This window comes from Lissotriton vulgaris, chromosome 6 (assembly GCF_964263255.1).
Source record: "Lissotriton vulgaris chromosome 6, aLisVul1.2, whole genome shotgun sequence".
Taxonomy (NCBI): Eukaryota; Metazoa; Chordata; class Amphibia; order Caudata; family Salamandridae; genus Lissotriton; species Lissotriton vulgaris.
The window spans coordinates 541250080-541275162 of record NC_141694.1 but is presented as its reverse complement, the minus strand read 5'-3'; the positions used below and the strand labels follow the sequence as shown (position 1 = coordinate 541275162).

General features: G+C 46.2%; 1 protein-coding gene across 1 annotated transcript in view; it reads right to left on the bottom strand.

Annotated features, from left to right (window-relative positions):
- The window catches only part of LOC147707531 (dynein axonemal heavy chain 5-like), a 1425553-nt gene that overhangs the window by 652869 nt on the left and 747601 nt on the right, over window positions 1-25083 (bottom strand). The window contains exons 48-49 of the mRNA XM_086925656.1: window positions 18355-18547; window positions 14072-14328 (exon numbers count right to left, since the gene is read on the bottom strand). Of these exons, the coding sequence (XP_086781782.1) occupies window positions 14072-14328; window positions 18355-18547 (450 nt within the window). The remainder of the gene's footprint in view (window positions 1-14071; window positions 14329-18354; window positions 18548-25083) is intronic.

Genomic DNA, 25083 nt, shown 5'->3' with positions numbered 1-25083 from the left:
CCACCTGAACTTCTGCCAACCATCCAGAAGCTTTGGCTCCACCTCCTTCACTCTGACACAGATTCCTAGCATCCGCTTTAGCCAAAGCAGAGGTCGCTCCTTCTCCAACCTCGCTGCCAAGTCATGTAATGCCCTCCCACACCATCTCCGAACATCTCCCTCACTGATGGACTTCAGGAAGAAACTCAAGGCCTGGCTCTTTGATTAGCCCAGCATCCCAGTGCCTGGATACCCTCACATTTGATAAGCAGCGCTCCACAAGTATTGATTGATTGATTGGCTGCATTGGTCTATTTTATGTTGATTTTTAATATACACACACAATTTGAGCAATGTGCCATCTGCCCTATGGTTAAATATTGTTGTATATACTGTGACATATGAATACAGAAGTTTTGATCTTCTCAGGAAGAGAGGCTCTTGTTTACATGCGTTTGTGCTTACACAAACTGAATAACTCATGCTGGTTGAATTTTTTTTTTTACAAAGGACCGGTTCTTTCTAGATTTCTGTAAATCACTTCACAACAGATGACAGAAAGGAATACCAAGTTACACAGCAATAATCGGAAAGGGAGAGTGTTAATGGGATAGAGCCTGGATGGGAAGGTTGCAAGCAACAGGGGTGGTAGATCATGCAGAGGTACAAGCCTTGGATTTTAGGTACAGAGGGGAAACTTGACCGTCAGCTAGTTGCAGAACTCAGAAATATTGGAGCATCCAGGGTGACCAGAAGATATGGGTAGCTTCAAGGAGTTGCATAGGGAAAATTATAGTGTACTGTGTTTGTGGGATCTGGACCCTGCTAGCTCGCTCTGGCCTTGTTAAACATTTGCAATGGGACACCGTTACTGGAAGTTGGTTTTTTGTGGTGTCACTCGTCAGGGGATGGTTTGAAATTGACTCAGTGTTGTCATGTAGACTGTTCACTTTGATGATTTGAATCATAATAAAATAATAGAAAACAAAAATGTCACCCTTATTTTTATGATGAACGATGCAAATTAAAAGCATACAGTGGGCAAACTTATTTTTTAGTAATGTTTGCTACAGATAGCTATTTGCTCCGTTAGCAATTTACTAATTTAGCATGACATGTTACTCACACTTTCAACAATTTTTGGGGGATGTAGGAAAATGTCTGATGAGGAAAAATAAGTGTAGGCCCCCACCAGCTCAAATTATGCTTTGAGTGCCAGGGACTTTGTGTTAAAATGGATGCAGAAGCAGGGTAAGCTTCACAACAAGGTTTATTTAATGCCGCTGAACCAACTCAGCGATACCAAAGGGGATGATGGACGGAGCGTTTGAGCAAATCAAACACTCACCCCCAGTCAACTGATCTGGGTTTAATCCATCATCATTCTTTAGCTTACTCCACCACCCCAGTTCAGACATGGCCATATGCAAATCAGTCTGAACCTGTGCCTCATGGGAACAGTCCAGCCCGAACTGCCAAGCCATGTCTTCCCTGGACTGGAAACAAGCATCCTGGGACCGGTTTCTGGGTAATCAGCTGTCATAAGCCGGGCTAGCTTAAATCCTCTGGCAAAGTGAGCAAGGGACCCACGTCTGGGCATACCCTGCCAACTTAGGGCAAACAAAGCAATACCAAAGGGGATGATGGACGGAGCGTTTGAGGAAATCAAACACTCACCCCCAGTCAAACGATCTGGGTTTAATCCATCATCATTCTTTAGCTCACTCCACCACCCCAGTGCAGACATGGCCATATGCAAATCAGTCTGACCCTGTGCCTCATGGGAACAGTCCAGCACAAACTGCCAAGCCATGTCTTCCAACTACCAACTCAGGCAGAGGTCAGAAGACGCCTCTCAACCAACTGTTATAACCTTCAACGCCCGGTACAGAACTCTCACGCAGTAATATTCTGAACAGAGCAAGCCTTCTTTACATCATACAGTGGTAACAACTACAGACTTGTATGGCAATGTCTCCTGTTTTTTAAAAGAAAAGAAAACATTTTTTGTGTGCTCTGGCAGCTCCTCAGACACTGCTTCCAAGCCCTCATTATTGCTTGTCACAAGCAGCATCCTCCAGGCACTGCAAACTGCACCCCTCTCTAAATGGACTTTACAATTGTTCTAAGATAGCTGCCACCACACATGCATAGAGTATGGTAGTAAACATTCAACATGGTGACCCATGCATGCACACATGTAGACAGTTACTTATTTTTAATTACAAACCCCATTTCACGATGGCTATCTGTGTGCATGCCAGTGCACACATAGATAGCCATTCTTAGTGGTTTTTGTAATACAGTTTTGAAAAACATTTAAAGAGAAAACAATCATTGGTCTGCAATCAACACCAGGGGCTCTATTATGTAAAGGGCGCACTTTCCCTGTTTGCCCCCGGAGCATATTAACCCCTTCTATGTTCATGACAGAGCCGCTCCGTCATGAGCCTCGGTTGAGCTGTGCTCATGACGGAATCGCTCCGTCATGAGCACAGCTCAACCGCGGCTCGTGACGGAGCGGCTCCGTCACGAGCATACGAGCATGCGAGCGCCGCTCGCCCCCCACGCCCCCCTAGCGATGCGGCGGAATTCCCGCCGCAGCGAAGGGGTTAAAACAAGGAACGTGTGCCCTATTACATGGAATGCGCTGCTCCCAGGGCAGCTGCGAACTTGCGCTGCCCTAGGGGCAGCCATACCTGTGAAAAACGGTGCGGTTTCTTTGAAGACCTGGATGAACTTCTCATCGGCACCCGATATCGCCATAGCCTTCCCAGTTGGCTACAAAATCACCCGCAGGGACCACACCAACAGACCGGGAGGAGGAATCGCCATCGTCCACAGAAATACATTCAGAATCTCGACCAACACCGAAGACACCCTCAGCACCACCAAACACCTGCACTTCCAGATCCACATCGATCCCAACACCACCATCAGAGGAACACTCATGTACAGACCTCCCGGACCCCGACCACAGTTCATCGACTCCATCACAGACGCTGTCAGCGCGCACGCCCTGGCCTCCACAAACTATATCCTCCTCGGAGACCTGAATTTCCACCTCGAGAACACCAACGACAGCAACTCCACCACAGCACTAGACAACCTCGCCAACCTCTACCTCAATCAGCTTGTCACGACACCCACCCACTTTGCCGGACACATGCTCGACCCATTTTCTCTGCCAGCAGCCACGTCTCCATCAGACACACCATGAACTCCACTGGACCGACCACTGCTGCAAGCACTTCTCCTTCAGGAAAACCACTGCACACAACCACCAGCAAAGAATATCCTCCCGCAGCTGAAAAAAGGTCACCGAAGACAAGCTAATCACCAACCTCGCCCGAGACTCACCGACCAACCAAACCGACACCGACACAGCCGCCCGCAACCTCAAGCAATGGATTGACGACAGCGCCAACACTCTTGCCCCGATTAAGAAACCCACAAACAGACACACCGACAAAAGAGCCATCTGGTTCACCGCCGACCTTCAGACATCCAAGCAGACCAGCCGTAGATTAGAGAAGAAATGGCGCCACGAGCAAACCCTAGACAACCATTCAGCCCTCAAGAACGCCAGCCGCAGATACCACCAACTCATTCGTACGGCCAAAAATACCCCCTTCAAGGAACACATCGACAACAACACACACAACAGCAAAGAGCTCTTCAACATTGTGAAGGAACTTGCCAACCCCAGCTCCAACGACATCCCGCCATCACAAGACCTCTGTGACTCCCTTCATCCAACACAAGATCACAGATATTCAAGACAGCTTCAACACCCAGACCTCTCCGATAGCCGCCGACACCCCAGACTCACCGCCCCCCAGTCACATGACAGCCTGATCTCCTGGAACCACGTCAACGACAAAGATACCATCAAGACCATGAACACCATCCACTCCGGCTCACCATCTGACCCCTGCCCCCACCACATCTTCAACAAAGCAAGCTCCATCATCGCACCCCAACTCTGCAAGATCTTCAACAATTGATTCAAGACCGCCACCTCCCGGGAAAGCTGGAAACACGCAGAGATCAACGCCCTGCTCAAGAAACCCAAGGACGACCCAAAGAACCCTTAAGAACTTCCGTCCCATCTCACTGCTCCCGTTCCCGGCGAAAGTCATCGAAAAGTTCGTCAACAGACAACTGATCCAATTCCTTGAACAAAACAACAACCTGGACTCGTCCCAATCCGGATTCCACAGCAACCATAACACTGAAACTGCCCTCATCGCCACCACTGACGACATCAGTGCCCTGCTGGACAACGGCGAAATGGTGGCCCTCATCCTCCTGGACCTCTCGGCCACCTTTGACACCATCTGCTACCACACCTTTCACACACACCTCTACAAGGATCCGCCACAAAGCCCTGGACTGGATCACCTCCTTCCTCGCTGAGAGAACCCAGAGAGTCCGCCTCCCTCCATTCCGATCCGAAGCCACCAAGATCACCTGTGGCGTACCCCAAGGATCATCCCTCAGCCCGACCCTCTTCAACGTCTACATGACACCGCTCGCCAACATAGTCTGATCGCATGACCTCAACATAGTTTCCTACGCCAACGACACCCAGCTGAACCTCTCCCTCACCGAAGACCCCGCCACCGCCAAAAACAACTTCCACACAGGGATGAAAGCCGTCGCTGAATGGATGAAGAGCAGTTGCCTGAAACTGAACTCGGACAAGACAGAGGTCCTCATCCTCGGCTCCACCCTTTCCGCCTGGGATGACTCCAGGTGGCCAGCCTCGCTGGGAGCTGCACCGACACCCACCAACCACGCATGCAACCTGGGGTTCATCCTGGGCTCCTATCTGTCAATGACCCAACAAGTCAATGCCGTCTCTTCCTCCTGCTTCAGCACCCTCCGTATGCTTCGCAAGATCTACAGATGGATCCCTACCGAAACCAGAAGGACGGTCACCCAGGCCCTCGTCACCAGCAGGCTGGACTTCGGCAACGCCCTCTACTCGGGAACCACAACCAAACTCCAGAAGAGACTCCAACGCATACAAAACGCCTCTGCACGCCTCATCTTTGACATCCACAGCCACATCACTTCCCACCTGAAGGACCTACACTGGCTTCCCGTTAATAAGAGGTTCACCTTCAAGCTCCTCACCCACGCTCACAAAGCACTCCACGACGCCGGACCAGCATACATTAACAAGCGACTCACCTTCTAGACCCCAACCGCCAGCTCCGCTCCGCTGACCTCAACCTCGCCACCGTCCCACGCATCCACCGAACAACCACTGGTGGCAAATCCTTCTCCCACCTCACCGCCAAGACTTGAAACACCCTCCCCATCCACCTGAGACAGACCCAGGACCTGCTGACCTTCCAAAGACTCTTCAAGACCTGGCTGTTTGATCAGTAGCTGCTTCCCCCCACAGCGCCTTGAGACCCTCGCGGGTGAGTAGCGTGCTCTACAAATGTTTGATTGATTGATTGATTGATTGATTGTGTGCCAGTGCTATCGTGATTACAGAAGGGGCCTCAAAAGCATCTGCGGCCCCTTCTGTAATACCACAGTGACCCAGGGGTGCGCAAAGCAGATGCAAACGGCCGTTGCGCACCCAAGGCACTCTCTGTAATATGGCCCCTGACTAGCTGGCTTTGGTAATGTTTGTTTAATATTACAAACTAGCTTGTTTCCAACTTGCAGGCCTATTAAGCACAAGGGAGATCTTCGGTGACTGTTCAAACAAATCAATCATTGGTAAATTTGTCTGATGTGCGATTCTCTTAGGTTTCTATAACATACTCACTAACTTAGACTAGCGGTGTCCAATGCATGTCTAGGAATGCTGGATCCAAGTAAATTTTCAGGTATGTCAATATGGACCCATTAGGGCATGATTACGAGTTGGGCGAATGGAATTCCCGTATGAAATTCCACGTCACCTGATCACAAGTGGGCTAGCGTTCCTGTACCCAGATGCAGGAACTTCAAACCCAGTTTTACTGGCCAGACATACCAGCCGGTACAAATCGCTGTGGGGAAAGTGCTGCGTTGCAGCCTGACCTGTTTTGCAGCCCATGCCAACCATTAGCAATGACATGGGTGTAGCATGTAATGATCCATTCTGCCAGGTGACTGTCTCCACTTTCCTCAACCATCCTTGCCAACCCTCTCCCATTACACCACACACTAGACCTCAAGCTCATTTTTACCACCTGCACCAGGTGGCTAATGTGAACGTTAATCCCCATGGAATAGGGAATCCTATGTAGAGCCAGGTCTACACAGTTGTTCTGCTTTCTATGGAGATTGACTCGAGATTTTGGGAATTCCATGATGACATTCCATTTGGCATCAGATACTATTCCAGCTGCCCAGAATTTCTTCCTGGAATTCCACATTACTCATAATGGGACCTCAAACTATTGTAAATCTATCATAAGTGTTAGTCTAAAAAGTCTGACATGGATCCAGCCCACCTGGATCAACGTTAGACATCCCTGATTCTATGAAGATGACAACCAGCATTACAACTGGAAGAACCTGTCTTAGACCTGGCACCAGTGGCGTGGGTCTCCCTTCCATTTTTGCTGCTTTTGCCTCATGTGTTTTGCTAATGTTAGCCGCTCAGAGCACTGTGCCACTGCCAATCAGTGCCACAGTGCAAGTGCTCCCTGTGTAAAGTGTATATGTTGATTGGTTTCCATGATGGACTTATTTGGTTTACTGTCAGACCCCCAATAAAGCGCACCAGGAGTGCCCAGGGCTTTTAAATCCAAATGCTGCTAGTGGGCCTGCAGCACTGGTTGTGCCACCCACAGAAGCAGCCCTGTAAAATGTGTCTAAGGTCTGCTATTGCAGAACCTGCGTGCAGCCTGGTACCATCATGCTGACTGCGCAAGTGCACCCACTTGCCAGTCCCTAAACCTTCCCTTAACTTCATATTAGTCACCCCTATGGTAGGCCCAAGGGCAGGGTGCATTGTAGCATAAGGTAGGACAAGCCCTGATGTGTGTGGCATGTCCTAATAGTGAATTACAGCCATTTTCGTTTTCACTATTGTAAGGCTACCTGTTCTCCATAGGCCAGAATGGGCAGCTAGAATTATTACACTCTATAACCCTAACAGACTCAGAGAACATGGTAGAAAGTCAAGTTTAGTATGCCTGAACTCAGAATAATAAAATACATCTTTTAGTAAAGTTTATTTTAATATCTTGTGTTTGCAAAAACTAGTTTTAGAAAGTTAGTATTTGCTTGCCTAACTATTTCAGCCCGCCTCTGCTAGGATGTGTATCTGCTGTCTGGTTTCTGTGAGTGACAGGGCTGGAGAATTCCAGGGGACAGGCTGGAGCTACATAAACAAAAAGATTCTATCAAAAAAGTGCAAGTGTTAAATTTATGGTTTTTACAGTTTTTTAAGAAGTGTAGCCTACCTCACAACCCCTTTTTAACATTCCCAGCCAGGGAAGTGAATAAAATTATTTTTTCCACTAGCCAGGGAATTTTTAATTAATTTTTACTCACATTATAAGGTCCCTACACTTCACTAATTCCACTGACACTGCACTAACACATAGTATTTCATCACAAAAATAGTGCTCCCGCGTAGCTCGTAGCTCGTAGCACGCCCCGCCCCGTAGAGGGACGGGAAGACCCCAATGATGAAGCATGACACTAAGGGATTCTTAGTGTGTGAGGGGTATTTTAAAAGCACATAGTGCCTTCATCTCACCAATCTGAGGAAGAGCCTTATTCTACACTTCTTAAAAAACTGTAAAAACCATAAATTTAACACTTGCACTTTTTTGATAGAATCATTTTGTTTATGTGGATCTACAAGGAGGGTTATTCTATCAATTCCTCTATACTTCCTCTATTGTTTTGGAGTGACAGGCTGGAGCTGCCAGGTGGTGAATAGGAAGATTACAACCAGATGGGTGGAAGGAGTGCACCTGGACTCTGAATAGGGCTGTACTCTGCCACCACAATGCTGGCTCCAACTCCTGGGGAGCGTCTGATGTCTCTGCCCTGCTCACTGAAAGAAGAAGCCAGAGTCTCCAAAACAAAGTGCTCTAAAACTGGGCTGAACTAGGCACAGGCCCCCTGGCCTGCAAGAACAGAAGATTTGCAGTATAAGTATAGAAGCCCTGCTCCTAAGAAATCAGATCCTGCTTGAGTACTGTTCCTGACCTGTGGGATTGGCCTGCAGTGGTTGCATTGCTGTGGAAGGAGAGGGAAAAGACTAACAGAGACTTTTATTCAACTTGTGCCTTTCAAACAAATCTCCAAGGGCCTGGAAGCGAGCTTGCCCCCTGAACGGAGTCCCAGGAATATCGGACTCCTCTTGCCCTCACAGCATACTGGACCTAGCCAAGATTTGTGCTGCCACTGGAGCCGCGATCTCAGTGCGACCAGTAATCCTGCCCGTTTCCAAGCCCGTGCCTGGCCGCCCCGCACCGCGTGTCTTCGCTCTTCAATTCGAGCCATAGCTTTCACCGTCTGCCAAGGGCCGCCGGCATGCCGCTTCACCCCTCTGTGAACTGCACTGTTCGCTGATTTCCGCCGCTGGACTGAGGGATCAGAAACGCCCCGCACAGCTAAGCCCTGCCTGTACGCTCGCAGGGTACCTGTCAGGAATAGTTCCTATATCCACTTTGGTTACGCGCCTGTCTAAAGACTTCAACTCCCAGAAGGCCGTGGGAGGCGTTCAGGGATTATTACGGCGTCAGTTGCGCACACTCGTGTGCGTAATTCTTTTTCTGTTTCCTGCAGTCCTGCCCGGAGGATTCCGCGCTTGAGGACTCCCGGCTTGAGGACTCCCGTAGAGAACATACCGTTTTTCACCAAGGCTTTGGTGAGTAATTGGAACCCTTGATACGGCAGGAAGATATCCCCGTAATCCGTTGTTGTTCTGAAGCTTCGCTTCTTTGGAGCGATATCAGCGCGGATGCGCTTGTTGTTGCATTTGTTGACACGTTAATTGCCGGATCCAGTTAAGTGAGGAAAACCGAAGAAAAGGAGGTGGAGGTTAACCGCATTAACCCTGGGCTCAGGGGTTTGTTCCTCACTGTACTTTTTGAATCGGGCATCATTTTACTTTTATTGTTTACACGCGTATGCGTGCCTATCTCACAAAAGCTGAACCCTGATTTCAAAGGAAGCTTGAAAGTCTCACGGAGAAAACAAAGGAGAAGGCGACGGTTATGCTAACACCGTGGAAGCCTTGTTCTCCGGGGTTATTCTTTTGGATTTAAATGAAAGCATAATCAGCGGTGACGTAACCGCAGAGTTAGGTTGTGTTCTGACATTTGGTGGCTGGTCATTTATTTGGACAGGGCGGCGGTATGCTACACCGTGGAAGCCCATCCAATTAGATCATTGGTTTAAAGAAAAAACACCCTTCAAAGCAGGATTGCTGTTTAACTTATAAGCTTATAGGTGTTATATTCTGCCTTGACGTTCTATGCTGCCTTCCTTTTCCCCTAGAACCGGTGAGCTAGCATATATGTCATTTTAGATATTGCAAGGAAGTATTGTCTATAGGTTCTACATCACACTTTGCTCTTTTGTGCTTTAGATGGTATTGTTGGAGTGCTCTATTGAGTTGGATGGTCCACATAGAGTATGCTGTTCCAGTCGATGTCCAAGGTATGCAAGGGTTATTTAGCGAGACTTAATGAGAGTAGTTTTCGTATTCTTTGTGTCCTGATCCTCTGCTTTTCTTCTTTCAGGTTCTCCTCCCCGCTGTCCCGGCCCTTTTTTCCCTCACCTGATAACCCTGCAACTCTGTTATATTTATATTCGGAGTTCGGGGATGTCTGGAGGTGGACCCCATATTGCATCATCCAGATCCTGAGGAGTGCTGGTTCTGACAGTACCACCCGCCTAGCATCACGCTGGTAAAGGTCCCCCGGCAGCGCCGCACCTGAAGAGCCCGGCCCAGACGTACGACACGTACCGGCCACCTCGTGCCTCGCTGTCCCCTTTGCAAGAACCGCCCCGCTGGTGAGGGTACGGCTCGTAAGCAGCATCGCCCGTGACAGCACCAAGGTCCGGACCGTCTGCCGCGCTCCCCCGTGGCCCCCGCTCTACGCAGCGCCCCCAAGCGCCGCAACACAGCCAGGACCGCACCAAAAAGGGGGGCCGCCCACGCCCGGAACCTGCTGTCACTTTTAGATGCCTCGTCCGAGCCGGACGCCTGACAACTTAAAAGGTACTGTGAGAGTCACACTCAGACTTGTGCGCACCGGACCAGAGAGTCAGCAACGTTAATTTAACCCTTTTTGTGATACGAACTGCCCGAAAAAGAACCGCACAGTCAGCGCGACACGCAGGGACCTGAAAGACACGCATTTCTTTGAAGTAATAATAGCCTTTCCAAAAACAGTATTGTGGCCTCATTTTTAAACGTTATATGGATCTTGTACTAAGCCTTTTATATAAAGACAACTTACTTTTTATACAAAACCTAGGGACCCATTACGATGTCGGGCGGATTGCCCCCGCCAGGCTGCCAGTAGCCACCGCCAGCCTGGCAGGGGCAATCCGCCCGACTTCCACACTCATTTCCCCCCCCCCCGCCATATTAGTATGGTGGGGGGTCCTAGGCGGACGGAAAGACCGTCCGACGCTTTTCCGCCCCGGTCGCCTTGCAGCCGGGCGGAAAAGGTTTAATATGGTGGCGGTGTCTAATAGACACCGCCAGCCATATTATGATGGGCATTTTGGAATGCCTTTCTGCGGGGATGCAGCAGAAAGCCGGGCCCCCAGAGTGAAGGTGATGTGGGGGGTGCACACGGGGGGGTACCTGTGGTACCCCCCTGCATTTGCATATACAAGGCGGCAGGCACTGGGCGGTGCCTGCCGCTTTGTAAATACAAGTGCTGCATTCCATTGTTAGCATTGTGGCGGGCGGTGCTGAGTGCTCCGCCCGCCACAATGCTAGCAATGCAGGATGTGCCCGCCACTGTGGCGGGCATATCCTAATACCAGTCACGGGACCCCCGCCCTTATGGCGGGCGGTCCCCAGTTACGATAGGATAGCGGGCGGACTAAGTCCACATGCCATCCAAATGGGCCCCCTAGTGTGGTATCCCTTTTGTGGTGTGTCCATGAATTACTGTATGTGTTCACAAATGCTTAACTTGAGCACGATTCTGAGATAAGCCTTGTCTGCTTGTGCCACACTACCTAGACGGGGATGCCCTTATCCTGACTAGAGGAGAGGGTCCCTGCTTGTCACAAGTATTAACCTGTGCCAACCAAAGACCCCCAAATCTAACAACCTGTGTCTCAGAAACCAGTCAGGTTCTTGATCAATGTGGAACTTATGTTGTTCTCTTCTGGCATGGTGGTGTCATATTATTTCCCCAATCTACAGTTATCACACAGTGCTAAGGGCAGTGCTTAATTTGTGAAAAAATAAGTGCCAGGGCCCAAACCATTTCTAACAAGACCACTGCAGCTTGCACCGCCCCCTGCCCTTGCTAGTGAAGCCAAATGCTAGTACCTGTGCAACCACTAATAGTTAGACTCCTACGAATGTGACGATGAAAACAATTACATACTTCCTAATGCTGTAAGAATGGCCTTGATGAACTGGTGTCCTCAAAAATAGACAAACAGCCCCACCATGTGGTGGACAGTCTCAAGTAGGTGACAGTGTTGAGAATTAACTGCCTGCGCCAAACACTGCAAACACTAGTACAAATGAAGTACTGGCTAAGGGTCTTTGAATGTGAGTTAAATGCAAATGAGGAAACGAAGCACATAAGAAATACGTTTTCTATATAAATAATGAATGGAATAAGTATTCTTAACATTAAATGAGCCACCCTACAAAAATGCAACGCATGGTAAAGCCCTATGTAAACACAATATAACATATGTATAAATAAATCATTTTCAGCAAATAGTATATGTGCATAAACCATACCTTCTCTGGTCCCAGAGCACTGTTAAACGAATCAGCCCAGCAAGCACTGAGAGGGCCATCAAAGCAAATCCAAGTGTTGCTATGGCTCTGAAAAATGAGTAGAAAACAATGTCACTTATAAGTACTTTGTTAGTCCCAGTGAAATGAGAACAACTCACTTATGCATCCTGTGATCCAGCCAGCTATCAAAAACTGCAGTGCACTCTCAAAGTGATCGACAGAAAGTCTTGATGCTTTATGAGCTAACAGTAGCTACTCTGTGCATATTCCATTCCAATGATTTTAGCTTCTCTGTACCATTACAAAGAGGGGACAACCATAGGCACATCTGTCTTGACCCCTCTGAAAAACAGACAGTACTTCTAGAACTGCTAGGCCTGATCCTCTCTGAATGGAAACACCCACAACCTCAGGCATGTTTAAGTCTTAGAGTATGATTCCTGATGTCACAAATATTAGTTGGACTAGTAGTTGTGTGAGTAATCACAATTCTTTATTTACAGACTTCATAGAAAAGTGGGTTCTGCTTCGACCAGGACTGGGCAACAGCAGCTCTGAGATGTTGTTACAGTGCTGCTGTGCAAGAGCTGGAGGTCCTTAAAGACTAGGGTGTTGAGTCGGCAGGGGCTGATCAAGGGTGATGCCTGTGAATCGGGTTAGGACTGAAGCAGTCCAAGCAGGAAGGCTTCTTTCCCCCACACTTACTTGTTGGTGGCACTGTCTGAGTGGTTTCCTGAAAAGGGATATTGCTCCCTGCCTGGGGATTGGAGTCAAGGCTGCGATTTTGTCCACATCATCAGTATGTTTGATCTCTTTAGCTCCTCGTGGGAAGCAAACACTAGACTAACCAAGTGACTAAATGATGTGTCTGCAGGAGTGGGTTTGTTAGTGTGTAGCTTTCCTCACTAGAAACATTGTACAGATTTAGTGTTACGAGTCATATCTGCTCTGGACAGCCATAGAGAGAAAACAGTGTATATTATTACTCCTAATGGTAGTGCACTTTGCTTACTTTTACCAACTGCAGGTTCAAGGTGCCTACACATTGAAAAGAATGCAGTTACTTACAAACAAGCTGCAAATCTGTGAGAATGCAGGAATCATCAGCTGAACTGCAGCTTGCTTAGTCTTAGGATCTATGTGTTATTGCTGAGAACAGTCATTGCCCTCCATAGAAGCAGCTGAGTGACCACTGTTCATCCGGAACAACGGAAGCCAACTAGATCTTGTTTATGTCCGTGTCTGATATGCATATTAAATACTGTGTATTATCTGTCCCACTGCTTTGCTCTCCTCAGTCGAAATCATGCTCAGACTAGTTAAGGAAGTCAGTTTACCCATACAGCAGTGACAGAGCAGGGTATCATCCCTTGGGTTGGCCTGTATGACATAATCCAACTGCAACTGCAGAAAACAAGTGTTTGGCTTGAGGGAGGAGTCGTAAGCATATCAAATGAGTAATCTATGTTAGGAGTTGGGCAGGGAAAGGAGTTACAACAGATGCTTTCAGTTATAATAACAAGACAATGACAAAGAAACAGCATGAGAGCCAGAAAGATCAACTCGCATCAGCAGTGGTTCCACGCTACAGCGCCATACGTAGATCACCTTCCTACCAGGGCAGGAGTGGCCATAGTGGGTACCAGGCATTTTTCCGATGGGCCGGAAGGGTGGGTGCCAGTTTTGGACCGGTGCAGGCCGTTTATGTTACTGGGTCGATTTTGCAGCAGCGCTGCAAAATCAGCCACCCGTAACAAAAGCAGCAGTAGTGTTTCCCACCAGCAAATCCCCTTGAATCCTCACCGGGCCAGTTGGACTTAATTGCCAGGGCTGGTTTGCATTCACCGTCTGACCCTGCTTCCTACCTGCAGTCTCCTTCGTGTGCAGTGTGCTATTTTATGGCCAAATGGTAAGTTACAAGGATCGGATGGTAAGGTCATGCCACTCAGCTTTGCAGAGATAGGTAAATTTAGATTGTATTACTCTTTGTCTCTTCCTAGTCTGAGAAAAGGTAGTTCAGCCATTACTGCAATATGATTACAGTCTATATGAGTTCTAGTATATTTGACATTTTTATGGTATTGAAACAAATCAATAAAAGGTATCCATGAGAGATTAATATGCACAGAGGATCACACCTAAGCAAATCCATAATACTTATCACTGTACCCGGAGTGCCCGTCTCCAGATGTAGGTGACAACTCCATCCAGCCAGGCGTGTGAAGACGTCTTGTACCCAAACATAAGGCTAAAACTGTCCACACTCAGCGGGTTGATTTTCACGAGTTTATGAGCAGTAGCTTTCTCTGGGTCCTGCATTCCTGGTGCAGACTGCTGCTGGGAGGTGGTGAGCAGATTAAGGGCCTGTATCAGGGCGGAGATGCAGGTGCTCTTCCCAGACCCCGGTGGACCAGCCACAATGATTCCTATGGATGCAAGAAAAGAGAAGCAGATAAAACATCAGACTGACCAACCTAAAGCATAAATATACAAATTATAATATAATTAGGATATTGGCAATTGCTGGAATTCTGACCCGTGTCCTTGGAAATACAAATATACAGGTTAAACTGTCCCTTTGCAGTATCCACAGAAAGAACACTGGGTGAAGGGAATAACATTTACATATTTGGAAAGATTTTATATACAAATCCACTCTATTTCCCGTCAAGTCAAAACAGAACTAGTATAGCTTCTGAAACATGGCTGTGGAGTTTGAGTGCCTCTTGGTATTCCAGTCAAAGAATGATCTATGTGGAGGCGTGATTAGTCAAACATTTCCAACGAGTCAAAATGTGACATACTATGTTAGACCTGTTATCCTCAGGGAGATCTTCCCCCAACTTTGTGCCTGCTTCCCTCCTCTTTTTGCTGTATCTTTTTGTTGGCCTTAGGATTCTGAGCACTTTACCATTGCTCACCAGGTCTAAGGTGCATGAGCATCTCCCCTAAACATGGTAACATTAGTGAACACCTGTTCGGCATATTTAGTTTACCTGTAAGTCCCTTGTAAAGTGGTATACAATATACCCAGGGTCTGTAATTTAAATACTACTAGTGGGCCTCAGCACTGGTTGTCCACCCACACAAGTAGCACTTCAAACCTGTCTTAAGCCTGCCATTGCAGGGTCTTTGTGTGCAGTTTATTGCCACCTCAACTTGGAATTTAAATCCAATTGCCAAGCCTTAAATTCCCCTTTTATTGCACATAGGTCACCCCCAAGGTAGGCCCTAAGTGCAGGGTGCTATGTAACTAAAAGGCAGGACATGTACTTTTAAATTTTACATGTCCTGGCAGTGACAAACAGCTAAATTAGTTTTCACTGCTGTTATCCCTGCTCCTCTCAAAGGCTTCCTTAAAACACCTCTTAAGTTGCAATTCCTGATCAGAAAGGAGTATCTACATCATGTTTCATATCTTTGGAATGCTAGTGATAAATCCTCTTTAGTGGTAAAGTTGGATTTGACATTACCATTTTAGAAATGCCACTTTTCGAAAGTGGACATTTCTCAGCTCTTACCTTTCCTCTGTGTGCCTGTAGCCTGCCTCCAACACACGTCTGGGTTGGGTGAGAGCTACACTTTGTACATTCCTCTAGACAGCCAACCTCCTCGTCCACCGGTATATTGTTGTGTACTTACATATTTCTTACATTCACTGAAGCTACTGGCCAACTTCATGTTGAGTGAGAACATATAGCTCTTCTACAAGGATCATATACACACATGAAATATTTTCCTTCATTGCAATGGACTACTATAACTTTTTTTTAAACAATTTTATTTTTTGCTTTTAAAAAAATTTGATTACATAATAAAGAGAGCGAGCAGTTCACCGAACAATAACGTTTTACAAAAACTATGACAAAACAAAACAACCACCGCAAAGCCAAAAGGATCGCAGTGGACGCCAGACCCGAATGGCAGTACCTTTATTTAGAATATGACAACATATAGCCTTCCTCTTTCACACAAATGTGAGCCAGCACAAGGCTGGTTTATGTGCACGTGCATTTTTAACCATCAGTTTGTTAACAAGTAACTCAATATTTGTAGACAATTTCTTTAGTTTTTTTTATATTTGTGACATTACACCACCAAAAGCATAGTACAGTAACTGTTACGGGGCATTTGATGTTCACATTCAAAAGAAAAGAGAAAAATTAATATTTCTTATGAAATTATATTGAACAAAAATCAAGCTGAATTGGGGGCTATGTGTATGGATTGCTGGCAAAAAATGTAACCAGCTTTGTAAGTATCAAAGCGTTTTACTATTAGTGCTTGAGACAATGGGAGATAGTTACAATAAATTGTGGAGCGTGGTGTAACTCTAAAATTGTTAACACTGCGCTCCGACATTTTTAAAAAAGCTGGGATGCGCCGTATTTACAAAAAAGGATGCACACCTGCATTTCCCCTAGCGCGAAAAAAGCTGCCCCGCAACAGCGCAGGGACCCTTGCGCCATACTGCAAGGGTGCCTGCACTGCATGTGCAATTGTTTAGGTGCAGGAAGGGACACCTTCCTGCACATAAACAATCTTTAATAGCGATTTTCCCTTTCTATGTGTTCTAAAAAGCACGCATTGCCCGCCCCTTTACTGCAGCGGACTGCTGCGGTAAGGGGTATATTACACAGTGGCGTTAAGCTACATTAAGTGCCTTAACACTACCTTGTACACATGGGGTAGGGAGCAACGACACCGGAGCGTCAGAAATTGTGATGTTATGGACTTGTAAATATACCCCAATGTTTCAAAGATGTAAGGGATTCGATCACTGCATACTTTAGGTGAAATGGTGTGCCTACACCTTATTGATAGCTGATAGATGTTCCACAGACATCATGACTTTGTCAGCATATGCTGCAGATTGAGCAGAGGGTGTACATTAGTTAGAATATACGTAATACTCTTGGGCTTCGTTAAATATTGCACAGATGCCTCCTGCCACTTGATTGCCATGCTACTTGTCCTTGCGCGGCGTAGGGTTTCAATGTGCTGGGGCCGCAAGCCCCCACCCAAGGTCCCCCTTTGGCTGGAAGATGCATCGCGCTGCCAGACTCTCCTGTCCGAATTCTGAGATCTCATGCCAGCCAGATCCCGCCCACTTGACCAATGGGTCTTATCTCCTAAGTCGCAACTCCCAGCGCACGGCGACCTCTACCACGGTCCCCGCCGGAGCTTTGCCTGCGGCGGCCGCCGGTGAGGGTCAATGAGTGGCCCGCTTCCCGATCTCACTCCCATCACCCCGATTACTCTCTCTTTCCCTTACTTAAGATGCCTCTTTCTGTGGTTTCACCCTACTGTCCTGGTACTCCCACGATATATCTTTTTTGTATTGAATTCACACGTTACGTGCTTGAGGTAACTTTTGCTTAAATATATTGTATGCCTGTACATGAAGCCTTGATACGTTGCAATATTGTACTTTTGCTATGCAATTTTGTTCAATACACGTTTTGAAAAACTTTTTTTTTTTAATAAAAAAAATTAGAAAACACGTAGGGGCAGATTTATGTTAACTGGCGCATACCCAGGGATGCGCCAGTTAACATGCGCCACAGTGCGCCACTGCTCCGCCACCCATGGTGCGCCGCATTTATGATACGGCGCACCATGGTGCAAGTTAGTGAAGATGCGTGACGCATCTCTCGGCGTACGGGCGGCGCATTGCAGGAGTCATGTCGCAAGTGCGACATGACTCCTGCAATGCATAGGAGCCACTTCTTCAATGCATGGTGCGTCATCCTTACGCCTGCTTCAAGCAAGCGTAAGGAATTGAAGCAGAAAGTGACTGAGTGAAATCTCATAGATTTCACTCAGCCACTTTTAGGAGGCGTTCCTGCGCAGGAACGCCCCCCCTGCGCAGGAACGCCTCCTCATGGCGCAGGGCTTTCCAACGTGACGCATCTCCTAGATGCGTCACGTTGTAAATAGAGCGCATTGTTTGCGCCGCCGTTGCGTCACATTAAGTGACGCAATTGCGGCGCAAGGAGGCGCAAGAGCCTCATAAATCTGCCCCGTAATACTATAGCACACCGGCTTCTTGTTAAGTCTCTTATAACAGATGAAACAGGGCATTACCAAGATGCTTAGAAAGTGGAATAGCTTTTTTTTTTTTTTAAGGGCATCTAGGCTTAACAATCGTTATTCGCTTCCCTGTGCACAGAGCAATAACATTTACATACGCTACACTTCCAATGTGGTATAGAGATTGATTTCATATTTCCACAGCTGTCCTCACACCACATGAAAACACCCATATAGGATGCCAACTCTAAGAATATCCCGCCCCGTCAAATAAGACGACTCCTTTGGCTACGAGGGTCACGGATTTGTGCAGGCCCCTGTGGTTTCAGAGGACCCCACTTCACATGGCACCTTGCTGATTTCATCGGTTCCGCTTTACAGTCACACACATGGGAAACGTTATAATTCTTTTGTCTTACCAGGGTGCACCAGAGACAGGTTGAAAAGCTGTTTCACTTTGTTCACCCATGGGGAATGCGCAGACAAATTCTTTTCTTCAGCTTCTGACAGAATGGCTTTTTCAAGGTCAACGGCAGGCGGCTGTCGGAATCCAGATGGGTCGTACATTCCGGCAAAAACATCTCTGACAATTTGCTTCAAGACTGCAAGGCTCTGTGCAAATTATAGAAATATGCAAATGCTTACAAAATTACAATAGCTTTTCTATCTCAGTTAAGAGAGACAATCACAGGTTTTACATAAAAAAATTCAAATTAGCAGCGTTGAATCACTTTTTCACTGGGTTTATCATGTTTTATATTTTTACAAAATAATAATTTCCTTCTTATGTATCCACTTAAGGTCAAGGCACTTATGAAGTTTGGAGATAGGGACAGATGGGTAGTGTGCCCCCCTCGATATTAGAAACAAATATTGCTGACTACAATATTGCGGTCAACATATTGTGACTACAAATATATTGCGTACAAATATACAGAAAGGAAGTATATTTAAAACAAAAAGCATTTTTTGCGCAATAATATCAAAGTATGAAACATAGATGAATTGAATATTGTTTTATTTTGTTGCATTATTGTATTATTTTTCTTTTAATATTTATGTTATAGTGAAATATAATTGTAATTATTTTTAAATCATATCATAGTAATGTACATTCTTTTCATGTTGTGTGTTTTTGTTGGATTTGGATAGGTAGTGTGCCTAAAACTGTATATTAAGTACATTTAAATATTATAATTTGAATTGTTCATACATTTTAATTTCAGGTTAAGGGGTTTACTGAGAGTTGCGGTGGTTAGTTTTTTTTATTAGTTATTAACTGATGTTGATTAATGTTTTGTTATGTACCTTTTTCCCGGAGTTTTATACAGCGCGAACTTGACTTGAAGGTATCAGAGCGCTTTCCATGAGCACCAGTTGCGTTATATAAGGACACATTCCTTTTTTTTCTTTGTTGGGAACTATGAGATTAAGGGGCATATGTAGGTAATTTTTGTTTTGAGATTCTCCAATTGCGTTTTTTTGTGAATCGCAATTAGAGAATCGCAAAACGAAATGTAGGTAAAATTAGCAAATTTTTAGTGAATCCCAATCATTCCGTATTTGTGTTAGCAAATAGAGATTCGCAAATATAAAATACCTTCTCATTCATTCCTATGGGCTAGAAGGTCCATAGAATTGGAAGACATTCTCAATTTGCGATTCTCAATTAGATAATCGCAAATTGAGAATGCAATATCAGGGTTGCAAGGGTGTCAATAGGACACACTGTTGCCCCCCTGAAATTAACATGTGTGCACATGTGGCCCACATAAATGCCCTAAGGGCATATATGTGACCCACATGGCACTTTGAAAAATGCCAAAAAGTGAATTTTACAAAAAATAGCAATTTACTACCAATCTGAAGTTGGTGGTATTTTGCGATTCCATAAGCCGCAATTTGTGATTCCTTAAATGCAATTGCAAAAAAAGTAATCAAAAATTTTGCGATTCCTTATTTTGCATGTGGGTTTTTGTGTGCTACACAGCACACTGCTCTAATTGCGATCGCAAATGCTGAAATTCTGCGAATTTCAGCATTTGCGATTGCAAATGGGCTACCTACATATGGCCCGAAGCGATTTGCCCAGAATGACAGGATGTTGAGAGTCGTTGTGAATACCGAGAATCGAACTCGGTTCCCCAGATTTAAGGTTGACCACCCTATCCGTTAGGCCACATCCTCTCCCTTTGTTTACATGTTTTTTTTAAATTAATCTTTTTATTGAACAGTTGTGATGGTACATTAGTAAATCGTAGAACCACACAGCAATGACATAAGAGAGGCATGATACATATAACAAATCATAGGTCAGGTTACTCGCACATAGGACATTAGAAAGACAAAGAAAAACCATCCAAAACATTATCCTGCAATTCTATCGAGGGGGAGATACATATATTCCTAAGGCACTTATTCCAGTTAGCCCACTTGTGGTCCCATTTTGCGGGACATCCTCTGTGTTTGAATACATCCTTTTTGGCAACCACGGCATGATCCATATCCCTGGGCCACTTTGCATACCTAGGAAGATCCCCTGATCCCCATCCCTGAGCAATGTTTCGTTCAGCAAGTGCGCACCCTAACGACACCCATGAATGCTCAGTGTGAGACAGATCAGTGGCCTCCCATACATTTAACAAGCACAGTCGCAGGGATTGAGTGATGGCCTTCCCACAGATCCCGGCCATTGTTGAGACAATTTGCCCCCATGAAGGCTGTAGTTTTGGGCACTCCCAGATTACGTGAAAGTAGGTGCCTTCCGCCGTACAACCTCTGAGGCAGCGAGGATCGTCCGACTACCCATCCTAACTAATATGTGCACCGACAGGTATGTTCTATGTACATTTTTCAGTTGTACAAGTCGTAGACAAATTGGGATGGCCACCTCCAGAGGGGAGGAAATGGCTTCCTGACAGACATCGTCCTCTTAGTATCCCAGGTCTGTTTCCTACGGTTGTCTAAGACGTACCACAGGATAGGGCTTGTTGTTGATCAGTTTATGGTAGGCGAGCGAGATCACCTTACCGAGAAGGGGATCCGTCAGGAGCGTATCCTTCAGTGGGGCAGCGCAAGGTATTGTCTCCCCGCTAGTGACAACAGCGGTTAGGGCCTGGCGAATTTGGAGGGATCGGAATGTCTCTGCCTCCGCCAACTGATATTTCTTTTGGAGGTCCGCGAATGAGACCATCGCCAGTCTCTTACATAGGGCCCCCACTGAGGAAATACCAATCAGGTCCCATTTGTCAAAGCCTGGGCACCTATTTAAGGTCCCGAGTTGTTCGGACTCCCACAGGGGAGTGTGCGCTGTTAATTTTTTGTGTCATCCCAGGCTATTCGTTGCACAGTGCGACAGTGCCACTGTGTTGGAAGTAGGGCCACTTTGTTTAAGTTGGATACACTTTCAAATTACCTACTATATTTTAATAGTGGACAGCAGGGTTTATTGGGAGACAGGGTGGTTAGAGTTTAAGTAAGTAGATTTACATTAATAATACCTGATTAATGTCTTATTACGCAATTTTTAATTATTTACTTTTTTATCTACTGGTTTAAATATTTTTCTTTTATACAAAGTATATATAGTTTTGTAAATTATTCTTTCATTTATTTGTATGTATTTGTTGTGTATTGATGTGGGTGGGTTTTCTTATTTTTTAAGTGTAAATTAATTACTGATTTTGTTAAAAAAAATTTACATAGATGATTATGATGATGATATATCATTTTTTAAACATGTGGCATATTGGAGTGCATGGGTCGGATTTTCATTTAAAATGGTTAAATTGCAATTAAAATTAAAATGAAGATTTTTTTATTATTGCATATTGGATTACTTTTCTTATATGATTGTTATATTGAAGGGGTGAGGGACACCATTTATTTCATCTGTTATTTAAAAAGAATTTTGTGTAATCCTGATACATTTTATTGTTTTAATTTAGGATTTGTAAATTATTTAATTAAATTCACAAATAACAATTTACTTACCTTCGGTAGTGCATTATCTTCTAGAGACTCTATCTAGCCATAGATTTCTTAAATTAGAAGATCTCCCATGCCTCAGAATGGATCCAAACGCTTTAGAACAGTACCAATGCATGCCAGTAGGTGGGGTCTTTTTTAGTTGGAAATTACGTGTGCAGTACCTACACAAGAATCATCCTGGCACACTGTCAGTTACTTTTGCGACTTTCTAAGCCAGAAGTGCGTTGCCCCAACAAAAACTGACAACTGGTGTGAAAAACTAGGGCCTTGATAAGGGTGCCCCTTACACTGTAATCCTCTCACCGAGCACGGAGGATGGGAGGGACGGTAAGGAATCTGCAGCAAGATATGGTCTCTATCTGATAAGATGTTATCGAAAGAAAGTAACTTGTTCATCTGATTGAGACATCTAGCCTCAAATTCCTTACCTTAGAATAGATACCCAAGCAATGTCTCACATTAGGTGGGTCTGCAAAGCTAATTTAACTCACAATGTCCTACAGGGTCCAACATGTGAAAAGTTGCCCACATTGCTGCATGACAGACATCCGGGACAGGGACTCCGAGCACTAAGACAGTGGCCGCAGCCTTGCTTCTGGTGGAATGAGTGCACTAGCCCTCATAGGGTTGCTTCTTGGCCAAATGGGTAGCAGATCCTGATGCAGAGTACTATCCATTTTGAGATGCTCCGTTTCTGCACAGACTTACCTTTCTTTGTCCCTGCGTACCCCAAAAAGAGTTGTTTGTCCATCCGTAACTCTTTTGTGCGATCAACGTAGAATGATAAAGCTCTTTTTGGGTCCAGACAGTGAAGTCCTTCCTCCTCTTTGGTGGTGTGAGGTGGAGAAAAAGGTTGGCAAGGTGATGTTCTGGCCAACATTCAAAGGTGTCATAATCTTTGGAAGGAAGGAGGCACTTGTCCGGAGTACCAGCTTGTCTGGATAGGAGATGGAGTAGGGAGGGTGCGCTGAGAGTGCCTGCAATTCGTTGATCCTCCTGGCCAATGCAATGGCCGCTTGAAAGGCAGTTTTCTTGGTGAATAGACTGGCTGCCAGAATAACATCACAGACTTCAGGAATGTAAATGTAAATGTAAATGTGGGTGTACTTGTAAAGCGCACTGTGACTCCAAGGAGTATCTTGCGATACAAAAGGGGGTGGTGATGGACGGAGCATCTGAATCAATCAAACACTCACACCCAGTCAAAAGATCTGGGTTTAATCCATCACCGTTCTTTAGCCCACTCTGCCACCCCAGTTCAGACATGGCTATATGCAAATCAGTCTGGAATGCCAGAAACCGGTCCTCGGAAGCTTGTTTCCGGTCCAGGGAAGACATGGCTTGGCAGTTCGGGCTGGACTGTTCCCATGAGGCACAGGGTCAGACTGATTTGCATATAGCCATGTCTGAACTGGGGTGGCAGAGTGGGCTAAAGAACGGTGATGGATTAAACCCAGATCTTTTGACTGGGTGTGAGTGTTTGATTGATTCAGATGCTCCGTCCATCACCACCCCCTTTTGTACCGCTTTTGGCCGCCATAAGTGTGGCAGGGTATGTCCAGAGATTCCGAGCGCTTGACAAAGAGTCCACGACTCCACCCCACCCAGTTTGTTGCAGTGCCACGTGGTGGTAATGTTATCCTTGAAAACCTGCACCAGCCTTCCCTTGTTCAAAGGAAGCAAGTGTTTCAAAGCCTAGCGAACTGCCAGAGGCTCCAACAGGTTGATGTGGAGCCTGGACTCCACCAGAGACCTGTGTCCTTTGATTTACACCACTCCCAGATGCCTTCCCCATCCCAGAAGTGACACATATATCACTAGTCAGCTACGGTTGGGTAAGAGAGAGGAATCTGCCACTGACGTAATTGCGGTTTGTCAGTTTCCAATCACATTTTTTCCAATTGCCTCCGATGTGGACCATGCCGAAGAGATTCCCCTGATGCTGCACACACTGGGACTTCAGGTTTCACTGCAGAGCTCGCATATGCTGATGGGTATGGGTTATAAGCAGGATGCAGGCGGACATTAGGCCCAGCAACCTTAGGGTCATTCTCACCAAAATCCAGGATAGAAGCTGAAACATCGGAATCATAGTCCTAGGCTGAGGAGAATAAGCCTCTAAACTGCACGGTGTCCAGAAAAAATCAGATGAAATGGAGCACCTAAGAGTGACTCAGGTGTGACTTGGGCACATTGATCGTGAGCCCCAGCCAGTGCAGAATGTTTGCAGTAGTCTGCAGGTGGGAGAAGACTGCCTGTGGTGAGCCCACCTTTAACAGCCAATCATCGAGGTAGGAAAAGACTGGAACCCCTGACCTCCACAGACAAGCTGCGACCACTGCCATCACCTTGGTGAATACCCAAGGGGTCCTGGTAAGGCCGAAGGAGACTTAAAGTGCTCTTGGCCCACTGTGAACTGCAGGTAGCATCTGTGGGCATGCAGGACAAGGATGTAGAAATATGCATCCTGCAAGTCCAACAATACCATCCAGTCTCAAGAGTCCAGGGCAGAAAGAACTTGCACGAGTGTGACCATTTTGAATTTCTAATTTTTCAGGAAGAGATTGAGAAGGCACAGGTCTGGGAAAGGACATAGGCCTTTGCCTTTTTTGGGCACCAGAAGATAGCAGCCATGACGTCCTCCTGATGCAATCCCTTTCGATGGCTTCCTTGGCAAAGAGAGACAGCCCTTCCTCACTGAGCAGGAAGAGGTTGTTCTCTGTCAGCCAGTTGTATGTGGGTGGTATGGATGGAGAGGTGGTCACAAAGGGAATGGAGTAGCCCCTTGGGGTGATTTGTTAAACCCAACGGTCTAATGTTATTGACCTCCAGTGGTTTGGCATATCTTGCCCCCCCCCCCCACTTGATGCCCATGATGGTTGGAGGGCAAACTAAAGGAGTTTGGCTGCATTAGCTACCGGGGGCTGGTGGACTGGCTCGGCCTCTGGCTACCTGTCCCACATAGTCTATGAGACCCATTTCCTCTGCCACGAAAAGGCTGGGAAGCCTCTAGGTCGTGGAGAGTATGGACACAGTTTGAAACCCCTTCCATGGCCACAGAAAAGGGTGGAATGCAGATTTGGGTTGACAAGGAGCCATAGACAAGCCCTAGGACTTGGTTGTGGCTCTTCTGCCTTAAAGTGCTCCAGTACTGAGTG